The sequence below is a fragment of the Tupaia chinensis genome, unplaced genomic scaffold (assembly GCF_000334495.1).
Source record: "Tupaia chinensis unplaced genomic scaffold, TupChi_1.0 Scaffold143714_1, whole genome shotgun sequence".
Lineage (NCBI taxonomy): Eukaryota > Metazoa > Chordata > Mammalia > Scandentia > Tupaiidae > Tupaia > Tupaia belangeri.
Genome location: NW_006203562.1, coordinates 832,438 through 852,363, shown reverse-complemented (window position 1 = coordinate 852,363; position 19,926 = coordinate 832,438). Strand labels below are relative to the sequence as shown.

The window sequence follows — 19,926 nt, the reverse complement described above, 5'->3', positions numbered from 1 at the left end:
GCTTAATCGTGCATGTTATCATGTGGATCCACTGCTGTACTTGTATGAATTAGTGACTACAAGTAGAGCTTTTATTTGGTTATTCAGATCCATGACTTGGAATACCATCTCACTTGTTTCCCAAACTGTTATCTACACCTCAAACCCCTCCAAAGTAATTTATCCAATTGTTTACCTAACAATTTTACTGAGAACTCTAATAAACATCTTACATTTGAAAAGTCCAAAATTTGATTATCCAACTTACTCTATTTCCAAGATTCTCCTTTTTGGTAACTAGCACAAATATCCAATAGTTTTCCTAGGGACAAAGCACAGTAGTAATTCTCTCTACCTCATGCACACATATTTAATTCATTGGAAATATCTGTTGGCTCTACATTTGCAATATATCCTCAGGCATTTTACTGCTATCAGCTTCCTATCCTCTCTTATCTCTTACCTAGACTAGCACTGCAATAGCATCCTAATTAGTCCCCTTGACATTGTACATTCCTCCACCTATTCTATATTAACTATTGCCTGTTTTTAGACAATATATTTAAAGCAAGAACCAAATAACATCACTCTCCTACTCAAAAAGATTCAAGTGACTTTTTTCATTGTACAAAGATTAATTGAATATTTTTTAACCATTGCCAAAAGAGCCTTCATGAAATGATTCTAGGCTATATCTCTGAGTTTATCACTTATACCCATTTGATTATAGCCACACTGGCTTTTATTTTTTTCTTTGATTTTCTTTAAAATATTAAACTCCTTCGCAATTTGGGATTTTGTTGGCCTTTTTTTCTGTCTAAAATGGTATTACCCTGTAACTGTCATGGGTAAATTCTCAGCAGAACACCTTCATAGCTCTTATCTCTGAAATCACTAAATCTCTGCTGTCATGGCAAACTCAGTCTTCTTCCCCTCTCTTTTGAGTAGCACCCAAGTTCATTGCCATGAGCAGTTACATGCCCCTGCCTAATTGCAGGAGCTTGGAAATGTGGAGGAATATATGAGTTATTTGGTGAACACTGCTATCTCTCACACAGTATCTCATTTCTAAGTAAGAAAGTGTGATAAAGAAGGAAAAAGCCATTCTTACAAAAGTATAAAGATAAGGCCACAGTATTTTTCTGCATCTCTACTGCTAATTTAACATAATTATATAGGAGTAAGACAAAATGCAAGTTTCAGTAACATTGCAAATGTGTAGTTTGGAGGTGATACAATAAGAAAGATTTAACATATTCCAATACTCTATCATTCTCCACTAACAACCCTTTGCCAGATCTTATGTGAGCAATTTTCTCTGAACTAATTAAAAAGGAGATGCAAATGAATCTTAAATTTTTTTTTCTAATCAGAATATTTCTCAAAAAATCCTCCTAGAAAAAAAATCAGGAGCCAGGGCTATAAAATCTTAACATGAAAAGGAAGGATGCTAATATTGAATATGAGCTGCCTCAATTAAATTTATCTCAAAAATTAACCCAGAACAGTAAAATTTGTTGTTGAATTAAGTCCTCTAAAGGTTCATAGCTTTTCTTTCTGGGAATAATGGTATTTATTTATATATTTTGAAGACTATTAATTGGATCATTCCAATTGTCATAGAACTTAAAAAAGTTAGAAACTCTCTTAGTGATTTATTTTTTAAACACAAATTGTTTTTGAGTCTCTTCCTTTGAAGATTGTACTACAGATTGGAAGTTATGGACAGAATTATTTTGAGAGCAAACATCTATTTAAAACGCCAAAGACCTTGTCCAAACACCAGCTAGGAAAATCAATATTTTCTTTTGTAAGGAAATAGTTTGGCTGCTTAAGCATCATCAGAATGCCCTCTAATACCACTATTGCACTTAATTTTGAAATAAAAAAATCTGAAGAGACAAGGGAGTTGGATCTAGTGGGTGATAGGCTTCAAGAATATTGCTGCTTTTAAAAATGGTGAACCAATAATGGCATTAGTTATAGACATTTATATTTCCTAAACAATTGCTTCTTGTTTTACAGAATGATTGGCTTTGCTACTTGTTTGGAATAGAATATTCTAAATACTAGTCCTTATTTTTCTGTGCCAATGACTGGTTGCTTACTGGTCTTGAAGAATTAAATTCAATACTGAAATCTTTACCAAATAACTGAATTAAAAATTACTATCTTGCCACAATTATTTAATCATTTCAGTCAAATAAAACATTTTTTTGAAAAGTTTTTGCTATAGGGATGTGCACTTGCCAGACAGACAGAAAGAGACAGAGAGACAGAAAGCGAGAAATCATCCCCCCAGGGGGGTGGCCACACCATAATCCCTTCTCTTCCATTCTGCTCTCAGGATCTTGGGCATGCATGTACACATGCCTGGCGTGAGTTAAAGCCACTGGGTCCAGGACTCGAACCGTGGTCAGTTACATGGAAGTTCAGTGACATAGTCATTACACTAACTGCTGGTCCCCAAATAACATTTTTAATATTGATAATAATGAGCAAACAAATCACCATGATAGATTTATATATAAAAATTAAAAGCATTATTGTTTTTGTATCCAGTCAAGAAAGCAGCCTTTGATGATTTTCAACCAAATATTCATCTTAACTTTACAAATTAAACTATTATATAAAATAAAATTAAGTAATTTTTTGATAAACACATGTGAATATATATTTTGTTCATCTGTTTATGTCAGCTTCCCTATGCAAATTTATTTACTAACTTCTCAAAGGATTCAAGATGGCTTGCAGTAACTCAAAACAAAATGGGAAAAAAAATAAACATAAAATCACATCTGTGTTAAACCTAGGCAGAATAGAAGTTCAAGAAGAAAGGAAAGTCAAAACACATCTGCGAAGAACATGTATGTGAAGTCCTTTTGAGGGCCAGATTTAAATAAATTTCTTATGAAATCTGCAGATGGTAAAAAAAGTGACTCCATGAGGAAAATATGAGCATTAACAAAAATATTGGAGCTACCGAAATTTTTTATGAAAGGGAAACAGATACCTTATTGCACATTTTACTTAAGCTTTTATTATGAGATACAAATTAATGCATTTCTGTTTAGTTGATTGATTATTAATCTAAGAAGTACAAATACTTGATGATAAATATTTGTATTTGAAAAGTCACAACAAGTTATCACAAGTGTAATAACTTCTTTTATATCTATTTAATGTACTAATTGCATGACAGTAAGTAAACTAATGGAATAGCACCTGCATATGCAGTTGAATTGGATGGAATTACAGAGAAAAAAACCTGATAGCAAAGTAAACAGAGTGACATAATGCTAAACAAAAATAGCACTAACTGATTTCTGTTTCTCTGAAAACTTTCAGGTGTTGTCAAAGTGGATTATGGAGATGTGTCAGTCAGAAAAACACTAAGAGAAAATCTGAAGTGTAAGCCTTTTTCTTGGTACCTAGAAAACATCTATCCAGACTCCCAGATCCCAAGACGTTATTACTCACTTGGTGAGGTATGAATTATTTATTTTGGTTGAGTTATAAATATATTTTGCAAATGGAGCAATTTCTAAGGAGTTCAGTATTTTTCATGTTATGAATAAAATGCTGTAAGGGTTTCAGATTGATCTATTTTAAATGACTTTTCATATTTCACAAGGACCACAAAGGTCTTTATCATAGGAAATTATACAGTGATAGGAAATTTTAAGCCTGAGCAAACAATATTTTCTTGTCTTTTTTTTTTTACCAACAATTCGAAAACTTTCAGTTACATAAATTTATACTCTTAAAATTCTTGCGAACTATAAAGAGCTTTTGTTTATGTGGGTTATAACTTAATATTTTCTGTATTTAAACTGAAACTGAGAACTTTAAAGCCTATTATTTATTTATTAAAAATAATGTAGTAACCAATTACATGAATTGTTTTTAATGACTGTTTTTATGTGTCATATCCATGCCCTATTGGTTAAATTTTCACTTCTTCATTAGCCATGTGAATACTTTTCTAGACAGTCTTTCGGTTTACATACTTCCTCTTAATCTGAACAATGTAGTGAAAAAATTCATGTGTAATAACACTAACTTTGCCAGTATATAGGCGTGTAACTAGCCACTTAATAGTCCTGTACCTCAGGGTTTTGTTTTGGTTTTGTTTGTTTTTACTGGGAAAAGGTGTACTATTGCTGTTGTTTTCAAATATATATTGTCCTCATACTAGCACTACTTTCGAAGAGATTTATATTCAATGTACTGAATTATGAGTGCTTTTAAAATCAGAACATTTTGCCTATTAATTATGTAATCCATTACATTTCTCTTCTAAATATCTAATACTCTCATCTCCTTATTTAAATGTTCCCTTGAACATTTATGAGCGTAACTACACCTTTAGAAGAAAGGAATTTTTCTATTTATCTAATGAAGTATTTTTTTTTCACTGTTGTTATCAGGCCCAAATGATGAGTAAATATTGATTCATTTTTTTAAAAGGAGGTCTAAGGCCCAGCCACAACACACTGGTAGAACCTACTATTTGGGAGACTGAAGCAGGATGACTTCAACAGAGTGAGACCCTGTCTAAAAAGTAGAGTAAATTGAGACCAGCAGATAGCATAATGGTTACATTGCTTGATTTCCACACTCTGATAGTGGTTCAAGTTCTGGACCTAGAGGCTTGAAATTCATGCAGGGTGTGTGGTGTGTGTGTGTGTGTGTGTGTGTGTGCCCCCAAAATCATGAGAGAATAGAGGAGAAGGGATTGTGGTGTGGCCATTCCCTTGGGGAGGTGATTTCTCATTTCCTGTCTCTCTGTCCTCCAGCAAGTACAAATGCCCTATATCAAAATAAATAAAGAAAGAAAGAAATAACACACACACACCTGATAAATACAATACAATAAAAAGAGGTATAACCAGATCTAGAACAAGACAGAGACCAGCAAAGAGGTGTTTGAGGAGATGCTCTGAGATCACTGGAATAACCCCAAAAAAGGCTTAGGACTCTGAAACAGAATTAGATTTGTATTTGCAAGTTAAATAAATTTTTTTGCTTTCCTGCACTACATCAGGAAACCTGGCTGCCTAAAACAGTAAAAATAAAATATAACATGTGTAAATTTCCTGATAACAACTTACTGATTTCGAATTAGCTATTTTCTGTAATAGGTCTGGTAGTCATATTTTAATTTATGAAAATACTTTGTGAAAAGTTTTTAAAAAGAGGAATTGAGCCCTTTAGGGTCTTTGAAACATACCTTAAAAAAGGCAACATAGAGTATTGGGAAAGTCTTAGGCCCTGAATCAGGCAGAGGACAGTTGAAAGTCACAGCCTCATAGCTTCTGATTCGAGTGTGGCACAAGGTATCCTGTCAGGTCTCTGTCAAAAGAATGAAGATGATGACACTGTGCTGCTGTTGAAGACCTACAGCATCTAGAACAGTGTCTGGCAAGAAGTCGTAGCAGTGGTAGTAGTTACAGTTACTGTGATTATTATAACTACCACTGATTGATATATTAATATCAAACATTATTCCAAGTTCTTCATATGATTTCTGTTACTTAAAAATCACAGCAACTCCATGACTTGGGTTTTATTTTTATACTCAATTTAAAAAATAAACTAATACATAGAAAGTTCATGTCATTGGTCTATGGTTTATGTCATTGGTCACATAGTCAGTTAACTATTAAAGTCAGTGTTCAACTACATGCTAGTCTGACACTATAGTTTTCTTGTTTCTTATAACAAAGAGAAAATAACTGGTTTTCTAGTACTTTATTAGTTCAAAGTACTCTTACTGAAGAAGAGATTGAGCAAGAACCAGTGTTACATGCTTTGCGTGCAATGTCATGTAAGGAAAGACCTTTCCTCTTAGCCATTTTACTGAATAGGGTGAGTGCAATGTGGCAAGAAATACTACACCAGGTAAAAAACCTTTATAGAAGTTAGAGGTACCCTACATGGTTATATGGTATGCTGTGAACTTGTATTTCAAAAATCTGACGAAATAACCCCCAAAAAATCGATGAGATACATTAAGTTTTGAGCTTTCTGGTGTGTTAATGTACTGTAGTTTTCCACTTTAAAACCAGCTTTAAAGAAATGTAATCCAGCATCTATCTGTTTCCATGGAAACTGAAGGACAAATTCAACAAGCACTACTTCCTGATTCACTTTTGCATAGCCATGTATACATAATTTAAGAAGGACATTTTGATAATGAGTTAGGGTTGAACTGTTAATGGATGATAGTCATTTACCTAAGCCTTTTTCTGTGGTACTGCCTGTCATTAACCATTATTTGAGGAATGTTAAAAGCTATCTCACCTTACATATGAAGGCACTTTCTCTTTACTAGCTAAAGCTCCAAATTAATATCAGATATACAAGCTATTTGCCACCAAAACAAAATTTTCTTTGTATTATATGAATTTCTCACTTTATTTCAAGTGAAATAGGATTTAACAATGTATATTTATCATAAATTTGCTGTTTTTAGCATCTATAATATTGCTGCATTTTAGTGAAGATAAATATTTCTCTATCAAATTCTATTTATAATCCTCTTCATTGTATTGGAAGATAGAGGGGCAAATAAGGCATTCGGTTTCTCTGTAATCATATACTATCACCAAAATAATCATCAGTAAATTATTGATATCAGATAACTATGTCTCAATTTTTATATGTTTGCATATTACTCAGCCATTTAAAATATTACTTTACCTAGCCCATGAATTACATGCAATTTGCCATGGGAAGTTAAAAGCTGTGCAATTGCTTTGAACTAAAACCTTTGAGTAACTTAATGAAGCATGTGCCTTTTAGACTCAGTAAGCACATCATAACGGAATAAGGAAGTTGAGCTTTTTTTGCAGCATTAAATTCTTTCTTAACTAGCCCTTTAGCTTATGTAGATTTAACATGCCAGGTTCTAATCTTGTAAATGTAAAGACTAATTTAAGAGTAAGATTGAAGATTATATTCTAAAATAGAATGTCTCAGCCCAAATTTTCAGACTATGGCAGCCTAGCATTCTGGAAAATAAGAAAAATATATATTGCAAGCTATATAGAACACAGAAATATCAGAGGACAAATGGAAAGTGAGGGGAATTTCTGCAGCCAAGTGATTTAACTTTTCATACTTAAAATTTGTATTTGCATATTACTTTGAAGATGTTTTGAGATTAGTCTATGCATTTGGTATTGCATGCTTGACTTCAGTGCTCCTTTTTCTTCCTGTATCTTTTAATGATAGCAACTAGTTAAAGTCTTTGGATATGTTGACATTGTGTTTCTTAAATATTGTTAAAGAGCAAATTTAAGTCAATGAAAATAGACATCTACAAAGCTGCTAGGCTGCAGGGATTAAGGGCAAGACCACTCACTGGCAAATGCAGAAGCCAAAACAATTAAACCAACTTCCCTGTTGATAATCATGAGATTTATTTATAGATTCACAGTCTTCTTGACCCTTTAATAGGATAGCCATTTTAGATGACTTACACAAATGTAAGCATTCTCTCTATCTGTGATTTTATTTCTAAGATTCTTGCAAACCTAGGGTTACTAAATATTCTTATCTACAGGCAAAGTATATCACTCTCTATTAGATGTTAACCTTCAAGAAAATTGGGCTGTGTAGTCCCCATGGGAACAAAATGAGCTATTTTATTATCTGGAAATGTGTGTGTGTATGCACATATATTTGGCTTTTACAGAGTTTTTCCAAATTTTTTGTTGTTGTTATTATTATCTATCATCATAAATGAAACTGTTTATTTTTCTATATTATTTACTTTTTTATGGTAGGGTTTAAAGTATTACATAAAGAGAGTCATTTAACTTCATAGTCATTAATTGAGGGCATTTTAACCCAAGATCTGATTAGGTAACACTTGAATTTGTTAAAATATAGATTTTACACTCATTCTTCTGGTTTATTCACAATTTAGTAAACAGGGAATATACTTACGTGCATATCCACATGAGCAATTATATTATGGGAATATTAACATTAAACTCTGGAATTCATTTCAAATAAGGTTACTTCCTTTTTTATCAAGAAAAGAGAAGTCAAATGAGGCTGACATATATTAAACAATGATAATAAGAGACATGAGCAATTGAAGAATAAACATGTGTTGGAGTAATTAATGTAAAGAAAAAAGAAAAAAACTAAGTTAGGCTGTTTTTATCTTTCAAATGAATTTTACGTGTTAGTTTTTGAATTGCAAAAATTGGTGGGTAGTGGGGACAATATATGCCTTCCAAAATAAAAGCTAACAATTAACGACAGGACCCATGTGATGCATCAATCTTTGCAGGAGGATAAAGAGGAAAACAATGAGAGGCCCAATGGAAACAAGGCCAAGATGATGCCCAATATTCCAATAGATTTCATGAGAAATCGTTTCAGGCCAATTTCATGATAGTAACTGAAACTGGTAGAGAGGCTTTGCAGGTAAATGAAAAGTCTCTTCTCTAATATCTGAAAGGCCTGAGCACTCTGCAACCTGCAAATTCTTAAAGCTCACCACCTAAGGCTCTTTCCCAGGAGAAACTTCAAGAAAGGAGTCCCATACTTAGGAAATAGAGACAACAGAACCAAAAGAAATGAAAAGTCCAGATGAAAACAAGAGAATAAACAGAGCCTAATGATCACAAAAAATAGAAAGGCATTTTTAAACAGCACTTCAGAAAAGTACAGGAAAGAAGGACCTAGGCCTGTTAGGTTAGAAATAGTCTTGGGGCCGGCAGGTGGAGTGGTGGGTAAGGGCGCTGGACTCCCACATGGCTGACCGTGGTCCAAGTCCTGGACCTGGCAGCTTGCCTTCTCACTTTCTTCTCTCTCTCTCTCTCTTTCTTCCTCTCTCTCTCTCTCTCTTATCAAATTTAAATAAATAAAGTTAAATACAATCTTTAAAAAAAAAAGAAATATTCTACAGATCAAATCCCCCTTCTTAAAAATAGCTAGAAAATTGATTTCAACAAAAAGAAAAAAAAAAGGAAGGAAAAAGTAACAAGAAATAATCATAGAAAGACTAATGCTACAAGGTAAAGACAATGAAGAGTAGAATCAAATCTATGCAAACAATACAATACACCAAAGCATGCTCATAAGACATAGGAAAAATGTCACCTAATACTTCAAAAGAAGCTAAAATGAATACCTTATGTGATAAAATATAGAAAAGTACTGCATAAATCATTTAAAGAAACTGAAATAGGAGCCAGCAGGTAGCATGGGGGTTAAGGCACTGAACTCACATATGGCAAACCGTGATTCAAGTCCCAGACCTGGAAGCTTGAAAATCGCACCAGGCATATGTGTGTGTGCTGCACATCCCAGAAGGATGATGGAGGAGAAGGGATGTGGGTATTGGCATCCCCCCTATGGGCTGCTTTCTTACTTTTCCTCTCTTTTTTCTATCTCTAGCTAGTACACACACCCTATTATGAAAATGAAAACAAAACATAACACACATACACACACACACACACACACAAACAAACAAAAAACTCTGAAATGTGGTGCTGAAATTCAGGAAGGAATTAGAAATTAAAGAATAAATAATTTAAAAAATGAATACTAAATATTTAATAATATGAGTCAACACTCCTAAGATAAACTGCCATAAGAGTTTTGGGGAAAAACATGAGGAAGTTTCTAAAGAAAAAAAAAAGAAAGAAAAGTAACTCTATTAAACTGAAAGTGACATGTATAGAAGATAAGTATCAAGACCCAAAATAATAGGTTTTCCAAGAGAGAAAACCAATGCAACATTTATAACTCACAGAAACATTCCTGAATATAGACTTGAAACTACATGTCGAATAGGATCATTATATATGTTGAAGAGTATTCTGTAATGAATAATATCAAGACATATTGTGGCAAATCTACTGGGTTATAAAAAAAGCAAAAAATAAATAATAAGTAATAAAATCAGTTTGTCATCCAGATAAATAAATATTTTAAGAATGATAGGAAAAATAGTTGGTTATTGGATTTTTCAAAAGCAGTTCTTTATGCTGAAAGTAAATGGAGTGGCATTTTAAAGGTACTCAAGGAAATGTATTGTGAGCCAAGGATTTTAGATCTACCAAAAGGACTTCCAAGTATAAAGACCAAAAGATTCATTTATCAACATACAAGAACTCAGGACATTACTCCCAATAAATGGAAACATCATCTGCCCATGTACTCAGATCCAAGCCTTGGTATGTTTCTTTTTTTTCTCTGAGTTAAAAAAAAGAGAAAAAGAAAAAGAAAAAAAGAAAATCCCAAATTTGACCTCTCCATCCCCACTTTTATCTGTCCACTCCTCATCTTTTGCTGACAGGACTGTAACAGGCTCCTGTTTCTCTGCTCCCACTCTTGCCAACGTCGAATCTGTTCCCCACAAGGCAGCCAGAGTAAGCTCTAATTATTTATGCCTGTGCTCAAAACCTTACGACATCTTACATTACTTCGTCTTGGTTGTCTCCAATCTGCTCTTCGCTTGCTACGCGCTGACCACATTGCTAACCCACTGTCACTCAGTATTTTCCAGCTTCAGGGAGCCTGTTTGCTGTTCCCCTGCCTGGAATGCTTTTCCATGGAAGGAAATACATATGCTCTCATGTGATTAAGATGTCTTTCCAAGTGTTTTCTCCTCAGAGTGGCCTTTTCTGACCCGTTTCTAAAATAGTGACCTCTATCACTTTCCCTAAACTTATTGAGCTTTATATTTCCTCATAGGGCTTCTTGATCTTCTGACATAAATCTATTTATTGCACTTTTCCCTGCTAAAATGTAAGCTCCCTGGTAGAAGGGATTATGTTTATTTTAGTTTATGCTCAGTTCTCAAATAGTACTTGACATGAAGTTATATATTCACCCAAGAATATTTCTTGATGGACTGAAGAAATTCATAAGAAGTGTTACAGACCAAAAAATAGAGTATATCTGTTATGGAAAATAAATCAATAATAGGCTGTTACTGAAAGCAAAATGTGTTGGAGGCATTCTTGAAATTTGTTCCTATTTTTTCCAAGAGTAGTATGATACATATCTATCATACGTTCCTTTTAAATGCTACTGTCAGAGTGTGTTCAATATGGCTTTGAAGTGTCTCTTGTCCTCAAAGAGGCAAAATCTAATCAATGATTCAGTATGTAACTCATGTAATTATGAACTAGTATCAATCCAAGTACCATGCACCTAGAAGAGGTTCTTTAAATCAAATGTCATAGCTGACACCTAAAGGTGAATTTATCACCTTATGGAATATTTTTTCCTGTATTATGTCATTTTACTGTTCTATGCTTTCTTAGGGTGCTAAGTAACAATGATAACAGATCATTTTATTGATTTTCAAGACTCTTTCCTTTAATGAAAAGTGAACAAAAAAAATCGGATGTAAAAATAGTTCAACTTACATAATTTGGTCAAACTAAGTGTAACATACAAGGAGTCTTCAAAAAAGTTTATAAAAATGTGTATTATTTTTAAAAAATGCATATATTTTTAAATATGTGGCACCAAAATAAACTCATACTTTAATTCTATTTATATTTTTTCTGAAGTCTCCACGTACACAGACCTTTATTATAGCACCTACCAATGATTATCTTCTTTAATCCTGCTTGATTCAGGTCCTGAAAAATGATTTGCTGATAGGCTCAGTCCTCACCAGTGCCTGAACCAGCCTATATCAGATTTAGAACACATTTCAACCCTATACCCACCCGTACCACTTTTGCTTCTGGAAGTCTATCTTCTTTCCCTGTGTTGTTCACTGTGTGTTCTTTCTTTTCCAGTGGGTTGCTGCCCAGATTTCTTCATGATAGAATCTCCAACTGCTGTAAATCTCAGCCTATTAGAATACGGCTTGGCCGCTGTGGAGCTCTTTCCAACCCTTATCAAGAGTGAATTCTCATCTTTACTATTCTCACTTGCCGATAAGGGCCTTAATACAAATCATATCACTTTTCCTGGCCACAGGAACCAGTACTTGACTAAAAAGTTTTGTACCCTAGAAAAAGTGAATTCTGGGGCCAGACAGTGGCACCGTTGTACAGTGTAATATTTTGCAAGGGAATCCTACACGGGAAAGTTCCCAGTTCAAATCCAGAGGCTGTTCTGAGAATGCTAGGCATAAGCTTTGGGGTTGGCTGAAGGCTGGGGGTGAACCATGGCATCAAGACCAAGTTGGGAAGCTCTCTCTCTAGTCTTTTTCACTTATAAAATGCATTTAAAAGCAAAATACCACTACTGTGGTACAACTATTGAGTAGTGTACTAGACTATGGAAGACACATGTCAAGTGAGGCTGAAAACATGCCAAGTGCATACATGCTCTTGCTTAGGATCCTGTCAGGCTAGAATAAATATATAACTAAATAAACATATCTAATTAATTGTACTGACTGAAAAGTATAAAAGGCATGTTTTAATATGGGTTAGAGATACAGACCTCAGTAGCAGAGTGGATACGAATACACACTTGGGGTTGAGACTAAGGAAAAATCCATTTTAGAGTAGGGTATTTTTCTGGTATTCAATTGTGCTTGATTTGATACTGTTTGCATCTTTAATCTCAATAGTTTTATAATTACATTTAGCTCAAATATATATTAACTTTATGTTAATTACGGGGCTAATGCAGTGTTTGAATGCGAACCAAGAACTTTATGTCTGTAGTTGGTAGTTTAATCTGGCTTTTGAGGAATTTTAATGTGAAATCACCATTTAGCCTTGTAATAGCATTTCTTAGGGCCAAGCACTTTCCATTAAGTTTGGCACTAGGGATGAAAGAAGATGCATGAATATGTTTTAGTCACAGGAGTAAACAATGTAATTAATCTTTATCAATACAAAGAATGGGGTATCTAGTAATGAAGCAACTTAAAATACATACATTTAAATACTTAACCAATTTATTTTATTCCCTTGCATGTGGTACTGTAAGAATTCAAGAATGGACTATGTTTATTTGAGTAAAATTTGAATATTTGTCCTAATTGTTATATGGCTTGGGGGAAAACAATGTAATCATAATCCATAGATGTTTTCTTCTTTGCTTATACTATGTCATAAACAAGAGTGTCTCTTGATTAGATGGTAATGTCAGTGTTGCTCAAATGTACTGTGGTAGGAATTTAGAAACTTATACCAATCAAAGGATAAATATAGAAAAAGAAAAAGATTTAAAGCAATGCATTTTTCTTGAAGAAATTTCCTTATAAACTTGTATCATTTTGCCAATAATACACCATTTGAATAATAAAAAAATATTTTATGATTTAAATAACTATCCAACTTACATTTTACCCTTCTTTTTTTGTGTGTGTTTCCTTAGATAAGAAATGTTGAAACCAATCAATGTTTAGACAACATGGGCCGCAAGGAAAATGAAAAAGTGGGTATATTCAACTGTCATGGTATGGGAGGAAATCAGGTAAACTCTCCTTTTTTTAAAATCAGATTTGTATTTTGTGGAAAAGTTATTGTTTCAACTCTTAGGGCAGACCGTAGCTCATGTGTTAGTAACACTAACTAAAACCTCAGTTTAGTAAATAAATAGACATTAAAGTCAGGTCAGTTATTTTATTGCTTCAGGTATCTTAAAAGAGTAAAGCAATTTTTTAAAAAGGGACACTGTTAGTAAGGATAGCCAAATATTTTTGGCCCATCTCATTTGTCACATATGAGCAAATGAGGACTTTATTTTATCCTGTTACTAGCTACATAATGTAAAATAAGTCCAAATAACTCCTCAACAACTGTGATATTTTATCAATAGTGATTATTCTGTATTTCTTTGGCAAAATTTATGCATATCATGGTTTTCAGGAGTTTTTGAAATCCAATGTTTGTCAGTACATGGGTCAGCATTGATGGCTGATTATAAGTCTAGAATTTGTGTGTGTGTGCGTGCGTGTGTGTGTGATAGCCCAATTCATTATCAGAGATGCATCAGAGTATAACAAAGGTTGTGTTAGAAAGCGGGTTTGTAAGGTGGGCCCTGTGGAAGCAGCTGGGCTGTGTCTTCAGGTTAAAGCAACCCTCTCGTGGTGGCCACTTTGGGAAGAACTCAGGTTCCTGGAAACTATAACAACAAAGCAGAATTTGGGAGGGCTAATCTCTGGACAAGTTGCTATAGATGTTGAGGTGAACCATAGCTGTTAGTTCTTCCTTTAGTGATAGAATTTCCAGGGTAGGGTGAACTGATATTATAAAAGTTATTCTGTCCAGAGTAACACTGTGGTAATATTGGTGAGACAGCTGATTGTGTTAAGATTCATACAGAAGTATATGTTGATTCTGCTACCATAAACAAGAAGAGAATGAACCCTGTTGAGTTTGGGCACTGTACTTCAAGCAAGGCCTATGTGATTTAATTGAAAGAAAAATTCTTCAGTTAAAAAAAAAAAAAGATAAAGAGAAAATTCTAACTATTGTTCCAAAGTCTCAAACTAAGGAAAAAAAAAATATTTGAAACCAAGTTTCTAAATCACAGCATGGAAAAAAGGCTTTATATTGGGTTGTCAGAAAAGTCATGACATATTTTGCATAGAAGAACATAGAAAAAAATACATAATGACTTTTACAATAACTCAATAGAAGATAAAGAAATGAAAATGTGGTCAGAATAATGACCAAACACTCACAAATGGTTCAGCTTGCTATTACATTGGTACATATTGAATCGAAGAGGCCTCAACTGCCAGAAGCCAATGAGACCTGATGAATTCATCTTGAGATGGTAAAATGGCTAACTTTCAGAGGACAAAATACATGGAAGTTTAGTTTGTTAACACAATTAGGAAGTCTGAAGGTAGTTAGTTACTGATATTTGTTTAGGTCCTCAGTGATTGCATTAAGAGACCAGAAACTATATTTTTTTCACTCTTCAGTCTTTTTTTTTTTAAATTTTTTTTAGAGGTTTTTGCTATAGGGTGTGTGCGCTCACCAGACAAACAGAGAGAGACAGAGACAGAAAGTGACAAATCACCACCCAGGTGGGATGGTCATGCCGCAATCTCTTCTCTTCCATTCTCCTCTCGGGATCTTGGGCACACACGCACACGCACCCGGTGTGAGTTTTAAGTCACCGGGTCCGGGGCTCGAACTGCGGTTGGCTACGTGGGAGTCCAGCGACATAGCCATTACACTAACTGCTGGTCCCCCTCATTCTTCAGTCTTTAGAGTTAATTTTATCATCAGTTGGTTAGGAGAAAGCTGCTGGAACTCCAGATGTGTCCACATTTAAGGCAGCAAGAAGTGAGGGTAGGGAACTACAATAATTATGTCTTTTTTTCTTTGTTTTTCAGTTGCCAGAAGGCAAGTTTGTTTGCCAGAAAAAGAGGGAAAAAGCACCCCTTATTAAGGACATGATCATGTCACATGCAGCTCCTTCCCCATTTTTCCATCCTGTCACATGCAAACTCATGCTCAACCTATTTTTCAAGCAGCTAGGGCCAGGGTCTAAACCACTGTCAACTATGTGGGAACTGGCCTCCTTAACCATTAGGCTGTAGGGCCCCTATGTTTGTCTTTTTGTTAGAAAAAGCAAAAGTCTTCCTAAGAGCTTAACTCAGTTCCACATACATTTCTTTGCCCAGAAATGTGTTACGAGGACATCCATAGTGAGAAAAGAAGTCACTTAATATTTAAGCCACACACAGAGCTGCTTCTTGCAGTTCACTTACCATGATATTGAGTGGCCTTTAGGATGTGCCTTCACAGTCTATTTCAGTAGGTTATCAGAAAAAAAAAAGTAATCTGATTTGTGATGATCTACCGAATTCCAAGGAGAAATGATACTTATGAAATCACTCTGATACTAATAGAGATGAAAATGAAGAAGGTAGATCTCCCTCATGGATTAATCATGCAGATTCATTAAGGGGCTATGCTTAGTCCCCAAGAAGATAAAACAGTCACATATCCATGTTTGTCTAAATGTCACCAAACACCTTTATTACAATTTTTTAAGATTGCATTATTCATCTACAAGTTTCAAATACCCAAAAATAAGCCACCCCACTCTACTGTAAACGTCTTACTGACAGGTCCATATCTTACCCTGTCTTCCAGCATCTGGCACAGTCTCTGGGGTATTGTAAGGACCTAATGATTATTAGTCACGTAAGCAGATGAAAGACCACTTTATCAGAACCCTGGATTGGTACATTTTTACAACAGATAGTAGTAGATACTACCAAGAATAATCAGCTCTTTCTATAGTAATAGTGAATAGTACATAAAGACATCAATTTTAGGGATTTATTTAAAAAGCAAACAAGTAAGCAATAAGCAAAAAAAACATTACTACATTTATTCTAATATCTCTACTCTAAATTTGATCAACCTACTGACAAGATACAAATTAAAACCAATATTTTTCCATTACATGAATACTTCTTACTGTGCACAAATGTACAAAAGGACTTCAAAAAGTTTGTGGACAAATGAATTAAACTGAGTTTATTTTGGTACAAAAAGAAAATGAAATTCAGAAGTCAGCAGGTGGTATGGTAGTTAAGGGCTGGATCCCACATGCTGATTGTGAGGTTCAAGCCCTGTTTTCAGTGGTTTGAAAAGTACACTGAGCATCCATGCATGCCCAAAATCCAGAGAAGACATTGGAGAAAAAAGGGATGGTGGTGCAGCCATTCCCCCTGAAGAGCGAATTCTCTCTTTGTTTAACTCCTATAACCAAACTGTTATTTTTTTTTAGAGGTTTTCACTTAGGGTGCATGCACTTGCCAGAGATAGAGACAGAAACAGACAATAAGAAAGGAAATGAGAAATCACCTTCTCCTCCATTCTCCTCTGGGATATTCAGCACACATGCACATATGCCTTATGTGATTTTTCAAGCCACTGGGTCTGGGACTCGAAGCACGGTTGGCTATGTGGGAGTCCAATGGTACAAGTGCTATGCCATCTGCTGGCCCCTAGCAAAATATTGACAGACATGAAACCTTTGCATAATTTTCCATAATGTGTTCCCATGAACATTTTAAAGCCCACTCACATATGTACAGGACTGCTTTTTGAGTCATTTAGAAATAATGAAAAGAACTAAATATTAACTAAGAGGGAAATGGTTAAATAAATCATGTTTTACCCAATGGTGATTTTACATAATCACCAAAATGACTGAGGTAAGTCTGTATGGATTGTCATTGAAAATTCAAAAGAGAAAAAAATATCCAGAGTACAACCCACTTTCAGTTCTTATTTATGAAAAGAAAGTGAGCATTTTGTACATATAGTATCTGTCTTATCTAAATATTTATGTACATGCCCTGTAGTCTATTATAGATATTAGCTGTCTACCTGGATTGTTGACTATGTCTGGACAGAGGAAATATGGAATGAAGAGTCAGTTGGAATAGGAAATTTAACCTTTTAACCTCACTTTTTAACATTTATCTACCATCTATATTTTCTGTACATAGTATCTTCATAATTAAACATAAAAATAAGGTCAGTTAAACTGTTGAGGATAAAAGAGCATTTTGTAGCATCATTTTGACCTGATTCATTGGGTAACTTACAGTGATTTAATATTTTTGAGCTTTAATATTGATTGTCTATAAAATGGCTAAAAAGATTTCTTCCAAATTTTCTCTGTTTTTGGAGAGGTTTTTGCTATAGGTGTGTGTGCTCACCAGAAAGACAGAGAAAGACAGAGAGACAGAAAGTGAGAAATAACTCCCCCCACCCCCCGCGGGGGATGGTCATGCCAAAATCTCTTCTCCTCCACTCTCCTCTCAGGATCTTGGGCATGCATGTACATGTGCCCAGCGTGAGTTTAAGCCACCGGGCCCGGGACTCGAACCTTAGCCGACTACATGGGAGTCCAGGGACATAGCCATTATGCCAACAGCTAGTCCCCCAAATTTTCTCTTAAGACTATTAATATTCATAAAACAAATAACACTAAACGTGGTATACACTAAACATTCAATATATAGTGGGTCATTGATACTAATTTATCTTTACTTACTATTTCAATATATGTTTTCTATGATTTTTCTTTTTATTTCTAAAAGTTAAAAGTAAAATATTCATTCAGTATCTAATGCCTAAGAATGTCAAATAAAATCACAACATGCCCTTATGAATTGTTGTGCTCAAAATGATTGTCTCTCCTGTTAGTCTGACAAATGTATACCATGAAAAATTTAAACCATCACATAAAATTCTGATACAGTGATTTCTGCCTTGAGAGAATTCAATATTTGCAGGATGATTAATGCTAGAAACATGTTTAAATTTTGTCTTACTCATTTGAAAAAGAACAGATTTCAGGATTTTATTCTCAGAGGTACCCTCTCTGTTTTCACTGTTATTTTTTGTGTAACCATGGAAACAGTGTCTCTTTTTATGGTTATTTACTTTTAAATTTTTACAAATAGTCCCCAACCCATACAAATAGTTAAATCTCTCCTGTTTTGACACAAAAAAGCATAAAAAATTTAACATTTTTAACTTGGTTATATTTTTTAAAAAAGATACTTTGATTATTGACAATTATAATTTAACCCTTTCTTCTTGCACAGAAGTTTTGTAGTTTTGTTTTTGTTGTGATTTTTGTTTTTGTTTTGTTTTGCTAGAGAGTGTATGCACTTGCCCAACAGATATAGAGAGACAGAGAGAGGAAAAGAAACGATACTACCCCTCCCCCCTTGTGGGAAATGGTCACACCTCAATCCCTTTTCCATCTCTCCATCCTTTAGGGATTGTGGACACACACACACACACACACAAACACACACACACACACACACCTGGTCTGTTTCTTGAGCCAGCATAGTGGGACTTGGCAGGTCTGGAACTTGAACTGTGCACATGTCCACCTAAGATCCATCTCCCCTTAATCACCAGACCAAGAATCAACCTGGTCGTTTAAATTTTGTTGTTGTAGTCTTTATTTATTAAGGCCTTGAGACAATCAAGTAAAAACTTACCCTCAGTAGCAGAAATATTTTTCCTACGTACTTTCTTAATATTTAAATACTAGGAAAGTGTAAAACTAAATCAGTTAATGTTTTGTAACAGAAATATTACAAAAACAATCGAACAAATATGTATTGTCAAGTTCAAGATAAGAGCATTTTGAGGTGCTTTTTCAAATCTTATAAATAGGGCCATCAGGTGGCATGGAGAGTAAGGTGGCTGGGTCTCACATGGGCTACTGTGTGGTTTGAATCCTGGACACTGTGGCTTAAAAAAATCATTCTGGGCATGTGTGCTTGTGTGTCCAAAATCCTGAGAGGGGAATAGAGGAGAAGGAATTGTGGCATGATCATCCCCCATTGGGAGTAATTTCTCTCTTTCTCTCTCCCTCTGTTTCCTTCTCTCTAACCCATACCCGTACCCTAGAGTAAAGCTAAAAATAAATTTTAAAAAATTATACATAAAAGCTATCTATCTCAAAGAATAATTAGATACTCCTTTCCTGTCTGTGCTTACAAAGACTTGTTTTCATTAGCCAGTAGCATCATGATGAACATAAACACTTTCAAATGAATGAAAATAAGGAAGAATTTCATTAACTTGAATGTAGTTGCTTTGTGAGTGAAAGAACTTAGAAGTTACTGATATACAGTATGATACTAGAATTTATGGGGTTGTCTTTTCTACACATCTGTAAAGCTCAGGTTCCCGAGTTTCCAAAATGAGCTCATAATCTTCCCCTTCAGACAGTCATCCAAAATCGAAACTTAAAGAAACCCTGAAGGTCCTTCTCAGTAGGGGCTCTGCACCCCTCATTGCATGCAATCAGGTCACAAGTTAGAAGCACCACTTCTGAAGTCTGATTGGTCACAAATACATTTGCATGTGGAAATAACTCTCAATTCTCCTCAGTTCCTTCATAACCTAATATATAGGTTGCCTTTGTTCCAGCCTATATATTCTTCTTCTTGTATGATTTTAAAAATTATATTTCCATGACTACATC

General features: G+C 34.5%; 1 protein-coding gene across 1 annotated transcript in view; it reads left to right on the top strand.

The window, feature by feature from the left end:
- Positions 1-19,926, top strand: part of LOC102502365 (polypeptide N-acetylgalactosaminyltransferase 13) — a gene marked incomplete at its 5' end in the record, with an annotated part of 208,087 nt that overhangs the window by 147,637 nt on the left and 40,524 nt on the right. The window contains 2 exons of the mRNA XM_006164768.1: positions 3,328-3,467; positions 13,306-13,404. Coding sequence (XP_006164830.1) covers positions 3,328-3,467; positions 13,306-13,404 — 239 coding nt within the window. The remainder of the gene's footprint in view (positions 1-3,327; positions 3,468-13,305; positions 13,405-19,926) is intronic.